Below are 15,198 nucleotides of genomic sequence, written 5' to 3'. Positions count from 1 at the left end.
TTCATTCTGAAAAACAAAACCAAAAACCCCCTGTATTTCAAGTTTAAAAAGTTTTTTTTATGATCAAATCTTTTCATACAGTGTTAACTGTTTGCATGAAGCATTATGAAGTCATATCATCATAATCAATGCTTTCTTAGCTTCTAAAAGGCATGTGTCAAAGCTATAGTGTCAAGCTAACATAGTGTTATCATGGTATATCCGTCAATGTTGCAACACACTGTTGAAACTGTCCCTATCACAACGTTGATGTAAACTCTTGTCATAGCATAACTTTCAAAGGTGGTTGCAGGAAGGTAGACAAAGATGATAAGTATAATTCCAACACAACGTTTAATGATGATAATACAAAGAATAAACAGACAGGAAGGAAAACACACTCTAAATGCAACGTAGACCAAGCAGAGAATGAACGTGAGGGATCAACTTATAAAGCAAACACAAATGAGGATAATTGACGGAACACTAATGAGAATGAAAACAAACTAAAAGACCATGATAATGACACTAACAGAAAATAATGGTGACAATAACAAGATTATAATTGTATGTGTTATATAAAGAATCCTAATAGTCAGGTATCTCCCCTTTTTTTTTTTTTTTTAAGTAGGCTAAACATTGATCTACATTTGATCTGTTCTGTTTTCAGTGTGCCACAAGAGAGGAAATGCTCAACAGATAGGGGTATTATTAAATTTCAGTGTTGATTTTGATTTAAAAAACATATTTTGTTTAAATCTATTGTAATAATTTACCAAAACCTGGTTGTACCACTTGAATAAAAATTCAACCACACGTAAATTCAAAACCACTTGAATTTCTTTTACTACTCTTTGTCTTTATACAGCCAAATTAACTTAGTGAAGACCTTGTGCACAAGTAAAATAAATAAATGTGAAAATGACGGTAAAGAACATTCCTTGTGAATTGTTGCAACCGTCCCCTATTATGCGGTTAGTTGCAACATTTGACTTTGTCAAGTATAAACAGTTTTGGCTTTCCAATACAAACAGTCTCTGAAAAAACTCAAGGAAATGCAAAAAGTGTTGCAACCATCCCCACTCTCATATGCTAAAGCAGAAACGTTACTGGAAAAAATGCATTAAATGATGTTTTATTAACAAAGTTCGGGAGGAGCAGGTTCAGATAATTAACCAAATTATGCACAGCTGGAGATTAATCAGTAATCAACTCAATGACAAAGTATAAATTCACAGCAGACCTATCTCTGTTCATTGAAAGTTTGTCAGCATCCCTCCTCCACCCCATCTCCTCACTAAGGGGCCGCTCACATATCGCGTCTTTTGCGCGCGCAAGTTCGTTATTTCAAATGTAGCCGCGCGGTATGCGCGCTCATAATGGAAGCGACGCGGTCGCGGTGCGACGCGCTCGTTTTTTCCAAGCGCGTCCGCGCCGCATCGAGATAAAAACATCTCAACTTTTCAGAATGCCGCAAGCGCACCGCAGGTCACGTGACAAGAACCAAGCTTAGCAACGACAGACGCCTCCGGAGCGCAACCACCCGAGCGCTTTGGAAAAAGGAGAACGCGGCGCACCTAGCGTTTTCGACGCGTTTTTATGCGCGATATGTGAGCGGCCCCTTACAGTTCCATCTACACTTACCAACTGGGGGGGAGTACTCTGGGTTCGGGCCTAACTCCGAGCTCGGAGCCCTCCCCCCGGACAGCACGCCAAATACGCATAAACTTATTGTACTAATTATATGTAGATGTGAACTCGTGAATTTACAACAAAACCAAGTTACTGAGGTTGGTTGTAACAAGAAGTCATTTCAACAATAATTCTTGAAGTCTATTAATAAAAGATATTTTGACAGTAAAGAGGTTAGAGATCTACAACCAAATCTCTCACAGATATTTGAAATACACCGTATATAAATGTATTAAAATGGAATAAAATGTTTTTTGTTTGTTTTTTACGTTAAGCATTTATTTTTATTTTTTTAACCATCTAAACCATGTCAAGTGCTGGCTTGTAAATGCCACAAAATGCTTGTATTGAATTTCCTGTCTATGTTCTTTGATGATGGCCTTATTGCCTTTGACTGACAGCTGAAATAGGCTACACTCTGGCTGTCTCCAATCCTGAACTTTTCAAGTCATTCTAATTATGGACTTTCGCTGTTCTCTTATTATATGGCACATGCTAACAATTCTGAAGGGCTTAGAGGTTAAGATCAATAATTCTGTTATAATTGCACCTAAGTGTAGCATTAGCTTCCATATTCAGGATTTGTGTGAGTGGTATTTGGTGACTCGGGTTTTAAATTCCAGTCTCCTCATCGCTTCAAGCAAGCTATCCTCACGCACAGAAATGGTAAGTATGGAATTAATTACGTTTTCACTTATTTTAACTTAATTATTACAAAAAATATATTTTAACTTGGGTATTATAAATATATTTTTCCAAAGTCGAACCATCATTGTCGGAGTTTAATGGAGAAAGGACCTGTTTTGACATCAAGGTGTTCATCGATGTCGTCTTCAATCATATGCGCGCGCTGCGGGACAGAAATCGTGGACCGACAAGTGCTGAAGGTATGAACCTCACAATGACGCAGAAAGATTAGTGATAATACGTTTGTCAACATATAATGTGCTCTTAAGACTACTAAATTAAATGAATACGACAAATAACAAATATTTTTGAGCGTTTAAAGATATTTAACGTTATTTCTTCTCTCAGGTGAATGGATTAACGTGGCACCTGAAATGTTTGCAGTGCTCGGTGTGCGCAGTTTCCTTGGGTCACCAAGACAGCTGCTTTATCAGAAATAAAGAGATTTTCTGTAGAAAGGATTATAACAGGTAAAGTGTTTAATCTTTCCCACCCCAAGCTTTCCTCCATTTCTTGGGATTTTCATAATTTAGTTACATTTATTGTGTGTTGGTTGACAACAATACTGCAAGTGCTTATATAATTGTACTGTATTTGATAATTTTATAATGAACAGAAAACTTTTAGGATAAAAGGTAAAATGTTTAAGAAACAATTTATCTTAATTTAGGCCTATAATATAATATAATATAATATAATATAATATGAAGAGTTCAGATGCAAAAGCCTCTAAAGTGCCATCTGAAATTTTCTTCCAAAATTATCATTTTTATCAAGCTTGTATATTTAAATTCAGTAATTTCACTTAAATGGCTTACCTATTAATTGTCATTTAAGTGAAATTACTGAACTTATACGAGCTTGATAAAAAAATTCAGATGGCACTTAGAGGCTTTTGCATCTGAACTCTTCATATGTTAACTTATAATAAAGCTTTAATATCAGGACTTTCACTAATGTCCTTATTTTTTTAATGAAAGTGTAGCCAAAGTTACAAACAGCAACCTGAATTATATTACTGAAGAAGAAGAAAACTGAGAAAACTGAAGTTCTGAAAACTCTTAAAATAAATTATTGTGACAAATGTCGATAACGGCATGAAAATAATACATGTTCTTTTCAGTACTTTTGCCATATGTGTCCGATGTGGCCATCAAGTCAGTGCAAATGACTGGGTTCGGAGGGCAGGGAAGGGCATATATCATCTCACCTGCTTCGCTTGCTTCTTCTGTAAAAGGCAGCTTTCTACAGGGGAGGAGTTCGGCTTGATGGAGAACCAGGTTCTCTGTCGCATTCACTACGACATAATGCTAAACCTACATCCCATGTCAGACAATGGTAATTTTTGTTTGCATTTTTTTTCATACATAACACCAACGGAAAAAAGAACATTAAAACAATATCTTGCATATTAAGTAGTAAGAACATTAAACATGAGGCTATTTGTATCACAACAGGAAATGATTTGTACGGAGTCACACAGTGTCCCCCAAAGCTGCCTAAAAGACCTCGTACGTCATTCACCTCAGAACAGCTACAGGTACACTTCAGATGCTTTTTCTCTACCTGTGGTAAAACGGACTGTAACAGCTAACTATGTGCTTCTGAATGTTTCTTTGAAGTCTAAGGATACATCCTAAACCACAAATAAATGTGTACAAAAATCTGTGCATATCAGATTGGGCTTGCATGTGTATTTGCTTTATACAGATTATGCAAACCCACTTTATCCAAGACAAGAACCCTGATGCACAGACTCTGCAGAGGCTGGCAGAGATGACTGGGCTGAGCAGAAGAGTCATACAGGTACAGAACATTTATAGGCTCAAGTTTATAGTGACTCTCTCAATTGAAGTGTTCTTTATAGAATGTGAATTTAAAAAATAAAATAAAAATTAACCACTAGTACTGAATTCTTGTAGGTTTGGTTCCAAAACTGTAGAGCCAGACAGAAGAGGAACCCACTTCATGACAGTGTTCCTCCATGGGACGGATACCAGACCTCTGCAGTGCCCTTTCTGTCAGATAACCAGTACTTCTTGCCCCTCAGGCAGACCTGAGACTCACTGAGGCTGTCCTCTATTTCAGCATATCATGTGCTCCTTGAGATCTTTGATGTATAATAATTTATGTGGGGATTGTTTGATTTAAGTGCTGATTGTATACTGGTCAAAAGTTTGGGGTTCAGTAAGATTTCTAAAAAGAAATGATTACTTGTTTAAGCAAGGATGCATTAAATTTATCAAAATGACATAAAGACATTTGTAATGCTACAAAATATTTATATTAGCCTATAAATACATTTAAATGCGTGTTTTTACATACAGGAAAATATGTATCACAGTTTCCATAAAAATATTAAGCCAAAATAATAAGAAATGTTTCAGAAATCGGATTTCTGAAGGATCATGTGACACTAAAGACTGGAGTAATGATGCTGAAAATTCAGCTTTGCCATCACAGGAATAAATTACATTTTAAAATATATTTGTTACATTATGAAATGTATAAACAGTAATCAGTTTTACTTGAAATTTTATTTTAAATTGTAATATATGTGTGTGTTTTTTAACTGTTTTTTTTACAGTATTACTGTTTTTATATTGGTCAGATACGTGCAGCCTTGAACATTAGAGAACAAGAGACAATACAAAAAAAAAAAAAAAAAACATAAAAAAAATATTGCTGACCTCAAACGATAGTGTACCAATCTTTTATTAATCCATCAAGAAACATCAGTTCTGTTTAGATGGTTATGTATTTATTAATTTCCAGTTATTAGCTGTAGCAGGTGTATATTTACAACTGTCATCTTTAGAGAATATTGAGTTCAAAGGATTTTGAAAGCTATCATATGATTGACTAGAAGTCGTAAAATGACTCTTCAATAATACGGAACACATCTGTTTTTAACATCCTTAATAGTCAGTATATCCGGTGCTAATTTGATGCCAAAAGTTGCTCAAAGCGTGAGATGGATAAAATGAACCGAGAAACATTTTACTTGATTGGGATTAGGATTTTCCAACTGTCATGTAGTTAAAGTGTACTCTTTTCATCTTATGTATTCATTTGCCAAAAAAAAAAAAAGAATGCCAAGCTTGACATCTTTATATCTAGTCTCTGTTTGTCTGATTGCTAAAGAATTGGGACAATTTTCTGACTGCATCTTAAAATCCACAGCTCTGGCGACATCTGTTTTCTTGCACTCTAGCAATAATTGTCAATTATCTGTCAGTTCATCTAATGGCCCAATATAATACAGCCATCAAGGTATTTTATACTCTCATGTTCATTGGTATGTAATAATTCCAGTGGACGTTGAAAGTCTCCTTTTTTTTCTTCCTGTGTGTGTTTAAGGGCAATCACAATTTAAAAAATGTCCAATCAAGTAATGACCATTAAACTATTCATTCAGCGAGCAATTCATTGTTGACCAGGCCAGCAGTTACAGGCATTGAATACTGCATGATGCATTGATTTACTGCTCTGTCCATTAATGTCACCATTTCTTGAAAGAATCTCATAGTCTTGTATTGATTTGGACACACTTAAGCTTTACAATAAGCCTCAATGGTCAAACACCAATCTAAAACTGCTTGTCCTTCCTAGTCATTTATGGGTAATTTCTTTCCTGCAGTGCACCTTTAATGTCTACTATACAATTTACTATACTGTAATACATTTTTAAAGTGTACAATACTGTCCAAAAGTTTGAGGTCATTTTTGAAAGAAGACTCTGCATTGGTTTGATAAAAAATTCAAAAAGAACTGAAATATTGTGAAATATTTTAAAATATTCTAAATTTTAAAAATGTCATTTATTCCTGTGATGCAAAGCTGAATTATCAGCAGTCGCTGCTCCAGTCTTCAGTGTCACATGATCCTTCAGAAATCATTCTAATATGCGGAATTGGTGTTCAAGAGACATTTCTTATTATCATCAATGTTGAAAACCGTGTCTCTTAATATTTGTGTAGAAACCTTGACACGTTTTCAGGATTTTTTGAAGAAAGTTCAAAAGAACAACATTTATTAAAAATCTTTAGTATCATTATACGTTTTTGTATAATTTTTTATCAATTTAATGCATCCTTGCTGAATAAACGTATTATGCAATAGTCATTTCTGTATATACACCATATGTTAAAATATGTTTATAAGGGTTCAATCATTTTTAGTTGTGGTTGTTTTCTCCATGCACAAAGTCAGCACAACATCAGTGTGCCATTTCAGTTGTGCCCACATGATGGTGCTGACTCTATTTACAACAGTGCATGTTCTTGATGGAAGGGTCGTCTTTACTGATACTTCTATTTAGTATATTTAGATAGAGGGGGCATGGTGGCAATCATTTAGTACCATGGTTCACATCAAAGTACCATGCATCACCATCTTATGCAACACTATTCACAGGTATACTTCATACTTAGAAAACGGTATTACTGTAGCCGAATAAATGGCCAAAACACATGGTGAGGGTATTTTTTTGTTAACGATATAAACTAGCGAAAAACACCAATAATCAAATCTTGAATCTAAATAGAAGAATTCATTCAGATTTTCAGTCACAGTGTGTGTTACCTGTAATTAGGTCAACCTCCTCCCCAAATAGAAACATTTCTCATAGGTTTTGGCTTTCTGCTCTCTCTTACTCTTTTCATTGTTTGAGCTTCTTCCTGGTTAGTGAGGCCTTGGAGAACCGTCTCTGTGTGAAGCAGTTCTCAGGTTACAGGTCATTGTATCTGCTGAATAGTGTCAATGTACAGATATGGACTTTTCCCCCTTCTCTAAAGTAAATCAGGTTACACAAGATTCAGAAAAAAATGGGTTATGGTTATTGCAGTACACTCTGTCCTGTCCCACAGTGGATATTCTTCTATTATAGACACACACTTCTATTATAAACCGTAATTGTCAGTTAATTATCTTGGTTAGTTCACCCAAAAAAGACAAATCATGTTGTTCCAAACTTTTCTAAACATAAAAGAAGATATTTTTGAATTTCATTGTATTAACCTTTTTCAGAAATGTTTTGTGTGTGTGTGTACGTATTACTAAGTCTTTTAGCAATGGTTTAATGGAAGCATCATAATTTGTTACTGACATTTTTCAAAATAAAATGTGCATTGTAATCTGTGGATGATGCCTTGGGAAAATATCAGTGTTTTTTTTTTTTTTTAGTCAGGAAATATCCTTTACCTGTGGAGGGATGTGATTGGCTGGCAATAGACTTCCATAGTCAACAGCTCTTCAGGAGGAGTCCAAGCACATATATCACATGAGCAACTACAAATAAAAGCCAACAGTTCTTCTCTGGACAAAACCAACACACAGGCTCTGCACTACATTTGGATACAATACATGTAAGTATTACATTTCATCTTCACAAAGTCTCTGTTCTTCTTTGTTTGCAACCAAATGACCTTTTCTTGTTGTTGTGTGAAGACAGGGGTTTTGTCATTAAAATGCAAAATTTTCTCCCAAATCTCCAACAATTTTTATGGTAAATTCTTCACTGCAGCATTTCATTTAAACCATTAAATAACTCCATAAATATTACAAATCTGTCTAAGCACGTGCAAATGAAGAGTGAAAAGGTAAAGATGGAGAGTTATTGGTATTCAGAGTTTTCATAAATGAACGACAAGCTGCATTCAGAGTATAACAAAAAATGCATATTTCTTTACCAACAGATCACATTCAGAAACCCCCTCTCTGGTTCTGCGAGCACAATGACCTCCAGCTTTTCTATGCACAGTCACTCTCTTGGACGGCGGCCGTCTTTCTCCAGCATGTCTATGCGTGATTTTGGAGTTCGGGGACGCTCTAAAGTCCCAGTGTCCCTCTCCTCAGCCAGCAGTCTGTCCCTGTCTCGTTCCACCTCTCTGGGAAATGGCCTCAACATCCTAAGCAACCTCTCACTGAATGGTCTGGGAGTTGGTGCCAGTGACAAGGAGACCATGCAAGGTCTAAACGACCGACTTGCCAGCTATCTGGAAAAGGTGCGCACTCTGGAGAAGTCTAACGCTGACCTGGAGCTGAAGATTAAACAGCTGATGACTGAGCGATCACCCAAGGGTCACGACATTGAGGGATTGATGGCTCAAGCACATGCGATCGGACAAGAGGTTCGGTTATCTAGTGGAATTTAAGTTCTGTTTATTGCTATGGTTAAGACAGTAACGTAGCAGGAATGTTCAGTTGTGTCTTTATAGACAGTTACAATCAAACTTCTGCTCTCTAGGTGAGGAAAAAGACGTTGGAGAACGCTCGTATAATGCTGGAGATTGACAATGCCAAGCTTGCAGCAGATGACTTTAGGGTCAAGTGAGTTTTGCTCTTTTTGTTCCTCCTTATAATCCTTGAGAAAGATCCATTATGAAATGTTTTCTACCATTTTGTTTAATTTCTAGGTTTAATTTGTATATTATTATATTATTTCTTTATAAACAGATGGGAAGCAGAAGCTTCCCTTTGCCAGTCGGTTGAGAGAGACTGCCATGCTCTGAGACGAGCCAAATCTGATCATGATCAGATCATCGCAACCCTCCGAGGAGACCTGGACAGTCTGAAAGAGGAGCTCTATTTCCTGAAGAAGAATCATGATGAGGTTAAACACATAACTGACATGGGGGGGGAAACATGCTCTTTTTAATATTTGTTAGTGTTAAAGGGATAGTTCGGCCAAAAATTATATTTAACCCATGATTTACTCACCTTCAAGCCGTTCGAGATGTATAAGTCAATCTTTTTTCAGACGAACACATTTTCAGTTATTTTAGAAAATGTCTTAGATCTTTCAGTGGTTATAATGTGAAGCTATGGGGTCCACCTCCTTCAAGTCCCAAAATGTGCATGCATCCTTCACAAAAGTAATTCATCCGGCTCCAGGCCTTCTGAGGGTAATCCGTGCGGTTTTGTCGTAAAAATATACATATTTAAAACTTTAAATAACTGGCTTCCGGTAGCGTAGGACGTAGGACGTAGCGTAGGAAGCGTCGTGACGTAGAACGAACGTAGAGTTTTGTTTTGCTCTGCTCTCTGGCTGCGCTATCACGTTCGTTCTACGTCACTACGCTTCCTACGCTACGTCCTACGTCATACGCCAGCATCCATCTCCGTGAACGCGCGTCGACCGCTACCGGAAGCCAGTTATTTTAGTTTATAAAGTTTTAAATATGTATATTTTTACGACAAAACCGCACGGATTACCCTCAGAAGGCCTTCGTTTATCCCCCTGGAGCCGGATGGATTACTTTTGTGAAGGATGCATGCACATTTTGGGACTTGAAGGAGGTGGACCCCATAGCTTCACACTATAACCACTGAAAGATCTAAGACATTTTCTAAAATAACTGAAAATGTGTTCGTCTGAAAAAAGATTGACATATACATCTCGAACGGCTTGAGGGTGAGTAAATCATGGGTTAAATATCATTTTTGGCCGAACTATCCCTTTAATAAAGTTTGCACATACATTTTTGTATGTTTATATGCTGAAAATAATGTACAATATAAATTGACAACACATCACCTGAAAAGAATTTACATAGATTTAGAAACTTATAAAAGTCCTCAGGAATCCTTTCTATTATATTTATACACATTTATATTTATTGCCCAACTATGAACCTAACCACTTCTCTACAATATAAAAATCTAATAGGCATATAAACATACTGTGATGACAATGTTAGTTAGAATATCCTATTACATAGATGTTTTGAGCAAGATCATGTTGCCTTCACAGTAGATACATATAGCAACACCCTTATCAAGTTATTTTCTTTAGATACATATATAGAATAATCAGTGTGTAAAACACACACATAAACACACACACACACCCATGTCCACAAACATAGAGCAGGGGAAGAAGTGTTTGGACAGACAGGTGTGGCGCCACTGAAATGTAGCATTTAACCATAAACCAGTGTTATTTTAGTATCTTACTATTATAGTTTTTATTTTTGTATTTTCTGATTTATCTTTAGCTGATGTTTTTTATGGTTTTAATTAACCATAATAACACTGCCCTAAACACATTAATGACTTTACAATGAGCATCTGCAGAGCAAAACGTTGACAAGACTGCAAATAGGCAATTGTAGCCTACAATATTAGGACACTTAAGCCACATACTTAAACATGTATGGAGATCATTGCATTATATAAAAAGATATCAAATCAACTGGCATTTATTTTTAAAGAAAGATGGTACAAATACTCTTGTCAAATAAAACAAAAATATTTGGTTCCCCAAAGAAGCTTTCAGTGAACAGTTCTTAAAATATTAAGATTTTCTTTACCTTTTCTGGGTCAAATCGGACCCGAAAGCATTAGGAGGGTTAAGAGTGTAGTGCAATTTAAACATTTTAAGTGCTTAACTATCTGGTGAGATTGAAAATGATTTGTCTGTCTCCTTGAAGGAGAAGAGCGCACTGAAGACCCGTCTAGCCAACGAGCAAGTGAACGTGGAGGTGGACGCAGCCCAGGGCCCAGACCTGGGAGCCATCATGTCGGAGCTACGGGTGCAGTACGAGAGCATCGCACGGAAGAATAAAGAGGACGCTGAGATGTGGTATCTGAAGAAGGTCAGAGTACAATCCAACAGCCAACACATCCCAAACATCTATTTATAGACTGATGATTTGACTGCAAACACAGGTGTGTTCTGTAATACAAGAAGCACGTGTGGTGGGTTTATATGTGACAGCTGGAGAACGTGCAGTCGGAGGTGAAGGAGAGCAACGAGGCTCTGAGATGTGCTCAGAGTGAGCTCAGCGAAAGACGACGCTTCCTGCAGGCGCTAGAGGTGGAACTGGACAGTCTGCGCAAACAGGTGATGTGAATGAGCGTTTATCCTCACTCCTGCATTACACCTGGTCAAAGGGCTAATATGTGACTATATGCTTACGCTTTTGCACAGGTTGCAGGTTAATCTGCTGCGGTTTGTATGTCCACTAGATTTTTGCTTGACTTTTAAATCCTATTGAAACAAATCAAGACGTAAAAGATATCTGTTAATAGTACATGCCAGTGTTTGACTTCAGAACACTGGGACATAGTAAATAGTTGTATCCCCATAATTTCCAGGAAAAAAGTGTCTCCCACTTTATTTATTTTTTTACTTTTCCAGTTGTTTGGCTGGAGAGATGCTGCAGAGATGTCTTTCATTAAATATAAATATATAAAAAATGCTAAATATAAATGCTATATATATACACACACATCTTATTTATATTTTATATTTTAAATATACAAATATATATTATTTTCATAATATATATATATATATATATATATATATATATATATATATATATTCAAAGTTATTATATATTTTATCAAAGTTTAATTAAGTAAATTATTGAGTTATACATTGTCATCATGCTAAACCAAATTGTTAAATTATTATCTGGAAAATATTGCTATATAGACTATATATATTTGAGATTAACATTTCACTAAGTTAATATTTTAGTTTTGAGTGATATAAAAATATTTCTGTAAATGGTTTTTTTTTTTTTTTTATGGATTATCAAGTACTTTCTTGCTGCCCACTGGGGGTCCCTAAACCCTATATTTTAAAACCCCTTATGATATTTAAGGAAACAATGTCACTTTTTGAAGGAGAGAGGGGAAGTTTTTATAGTTGATACATATATGTTATTTTGTTGCAACCAGATATTTGATCCCTGGAAAGAGGCAAAAACAGTCACTTAATTGTCTCTAAAATGTTCTGAAGTTTTTTTGAGCACTTTATATACAAGATAACAACAAAGTTTCCAGAAAAATTGCTCAGTGCTACTACTTTTCATCCATCCATAAAAAATGGGTGCCATTTTCTTCCAAGATGAAATTAATTTCCCAAAGCCTCAACCCTAACATCTCCCTGAAAAGCTCTGACTGTCTTCTTTAGAACACAAGTGAGGTCTTTCAGTAGCTTGGTTGGGAAGACGCTGTATACCAATGTACAAATGTCCAAGATTGAATTGCTTGAACTCAAGAGGTTATAGCAAAAATAGATCTTCCCAACCTTCTTTCGACCAATTACTATATGTTATATTACTCATTTGTAAATCTGCTTGGATAAACAATCTTCAAATCCACTATCCTGTGGTTAAAGGGCAATGTTAGTGAGCTGTTTTAGATATTCTTGCAGTGTTTTTCATTTTACCTTTTGTTGGATTTCATTTTTTAATAGATCTGCAATCATTTAGTCCATAGTTCGTCAACAAATATCCAGAGAATGTGTCAAGGTTAGCTCTTCAGCACAGGAAACCACAGTCCCCTCACATCTGCTGTTCGTCCTCATGCAAACAGTGTTTACTCCTGTATAATAAATCACTCTGTAATACATGCGATGACAGTCTAAAAACACATTGCATCTCATGGCCTGGACTGGTGATAAAGACCTTTCAGCGGGTTGTTCAATAATCGTTCACACGTGCTGGTTTTAGATCAGGCAGATGGGCAGTTTATTTCTTGATGGACCTCTAATAATGGTTTTGACCTAAACCATGTGCACAACTGGTCAAAAGTGAATAAGATTTGTTTAATGTTTTTGAAATGTAATTATCTAATGCTCATGGCTGCATTTATTTGATTAAATTTAATACATTTCAATATAATTTAAAATGTGATTTATGTTGAATTGTCAGAATCATTACCCCAGTCCACATGATCCCTCAGAAATCATTCTAATATGCTGATTTGGTGCTCAATTATTAATAACAGTTCTTATTATTATCAATGTTCTTAGGATTCTTTGATGAAGACAAAATTCCAAATAACAGCATGTATTTGAAATAGACATCTTTTGTAACATTATAAATGTTTTTTTTGTTAGCAGCAAATCAGCATATTAAAATAATTTCTGAAGGATCATGTGACGCTGAAGACTGGAGTAATGATGCTGAAAATTCAAATATATTAAAGTAAATTGCAATCATATTTCACCATATTACTGTTTTTACTGTATTTTTTGATCGAATAAATTAAGCTTTGGTGAGCATAAGAGACTTCTTTCAAAACCTTTGAGCTTTCACATTGAAAATGTTATGAATGTTACGGCCCACCTCAGGTTGGTGTTCTTGAGGGGAACCTCGGAGAGACGAATCAGAAGTACGCGATTGAGATCGAGCGTCTTCAGAGCACACTTACACAGCTGGAGGACGAGCTCTCACAGCTGCGCCTGGACATGCAAAGGATCAAAACTGATTACGAGCAGTTACTGCGTATCAAACAGAACCTGGAGCTGGAGATTGCCACCTACCGAAGGCTGCTGGATGGAGAGGAAGTGTAAGAACTGAGAGAGGTTTCTCAATTGACACATTACAGTTCAGTACATAACAGATGATGCGGACTGGAGTGTCTCTGACATATAAAATCAGATGTGACATTTTTTTCCTTTTTGTTTTTCAGGATGAAAGAGATGGCCACTCCTAAAAGTAAGTCTGAATGGAAAGGTCCATAGACTATAAAACTCTAAAACTCAAGATATATTCTGTTTTTTTAATACTTGCAAATATACTGTTGATGCTTATTTTCTCGAGTAGTGGTTTTGTAAAATCCACAAAAATCCCTACAATCTAAAATTACAATTATATCATAATTTTTTCATAGCTTTTAAAATAAGCGGACACAATGAAACAACACTGTTGTACAGGAAAGTGTCAACTATAGGGCTATAATTGAACGAAGACTTTAACTTAAAATGTCAAGTTGAGTCAAGTTGTACCTTGTGTTTATGTTTTAGTAAATATACATTTTTACGTATTGTACAATGTTTAAAATGTTAAATTTACATGTAACTCCATAAGTATGTTTACGGTTTGATGTGTTTTTTTACAGTATTGTTCACAGCTGGCAGTTTTTTTCCGGGGATTTTACGGTTCTTGGCTAAAACAAAAGTTTGATTTATAACTTGATGTATAACATTTGTTGGAATGGTTTAATATTGTACATTACATTTAAGATATTTGCAGTTTCGAGAATTTTGTCATAAATTTAGCTGAAAGGCTGTTTTATGGCTAGTTTACGTTGTGACAACTTGCCCCATATTTGACAACACATCCTTTTTTGATAACACAACTCTTTGAGAGTAACTCTGCACAATAAATTAAGGGAAGTGATCTAATAAGACCACTTGAGTAGTTCAATAGTTTAGATTTAAAACACTGAATTTGCATAAATTATCATGCCTCTTAGTTTTAGCATTGTTTTTTTTTGCCTTTTGTAGAAGAGCCTGAAGTGAGAACCAGGAAGATTGTCAAGGTGGTCACCCAGACCATGGTAAATGGAAAGGTGGTGGATGAATCCAGTGAAGTTGAACAGATTGAAGAACGAAAAAAGTGAGTCTGAGGCTCAAACGTGACATCCATCCTTGTGATAAGTGTAGACAAAGTACAAAACATCAAAAGACTATTATCAGTGATCTGTTCATCATTTCACCAAAAAAAGTGAATAAACATTTCAGTTATTAGAAACTAGTGATGTGTCAGCTGTCTTGATTTTTTTCTACCACCTCTTTTTCTTCATGGTATAGCCAAGCTATAACAAGGCTTTACATCTTCATACTCTCTCTTGTCTGAATGTCTTTTTATTCTCTTGCATTTCTATTCACTGTGAAGCTTGTGCACTGATATTATTTCTTCTTCACTTTCTTTAGGTCTGATTCTGTAAGGCGAGTCGCGATAGAGCGGGTCATTTAAAAGTATAGACCGAAAGTCACACAGTGAAACTAAATACATGCGATACTAGCTGATATTCTGAATCAAGTACTAGTTTTAGAGGCAGTGGTAGAAAAATGAAATGTATCTGTGGATGGGGATT

The 15,198-nt window shown here is 35.8% G+C and overlaps 2 protein-coding genes across 2 annotated transcripts; both read left to right on the top strand.

The window, feature by feature from the left end:
• Positions 1-1,852: 1,852 nt before the first annotated feature.
• Positions 1,853-4,654, top strand: lhx6b (LIM homeobox 6b). Its single transcript, XM_084415134.1, has 7 exons — positions 1,853-2,337; positions 2,433-2,558; positions 2,707-2,828; positions 3,482-3,696; positions 3,816-3,898; positions 4,069-4,164; positions 4,281-4,654. The coding sequence occupies exons 1-7, from the start codon at positions 2,131-2,133 to the stop codon at positions 4,416-4,418; spliced, it is 987 nt and encodes a 328-aa protein (XP_084271260.1). The 5' UTR covers positions 1,853-2,130; the 3' UTR covers positions 4,419-4,654.
• Positions 4,655-7,591: 2,937 nt separating this feature from the next.
• On the top strand, positions 7,592-15,156 carry krt1-c5 (keratin, type 1, gene c5). The gene is made up of 10 exons (XM_084415385.1): positions 7,592-7,724; positions 8,055-8,489; positions 8,606-8,688; positions 8,815-8,971; positions 10,791-10,955; positions 11,078-11,203; positions 13,448-13,665; positions 13,789-13,814; positions 14,606-14,717; positions 15,035-15,156. The coding sequence occupies exons 2-10, from the start codon at positions 8,094-8,096 to the stop codon at positions 15,075-15,077; spliced, it is 1,326 nt and encodes a 441-aa protein (XP_084271511.1). The 5' UTR covers positions 7,592-7,724; positions 8,055-8,093; the 3' UTR covers positions 15,078-15,156.
• Positions 15,157-15,198: the final 42 nt, after the last annotated feature.

The sequence above is a fragment of the Rutilus rutilus genome (assembly GCF_951802725.1).
Source record: "Rutilus rutilus genome assembly, chromosome: 7".
NCBI classification, from domain to species: Eukaryota; Metazoa; Chordata; class Actinopteri; order Cypriniformes; family Leuciscidae; genus Rutilus; species Rutilus rutilus.
This window is presented reverse-complemented; position numbering and strand designations above follow the sequence as displayed.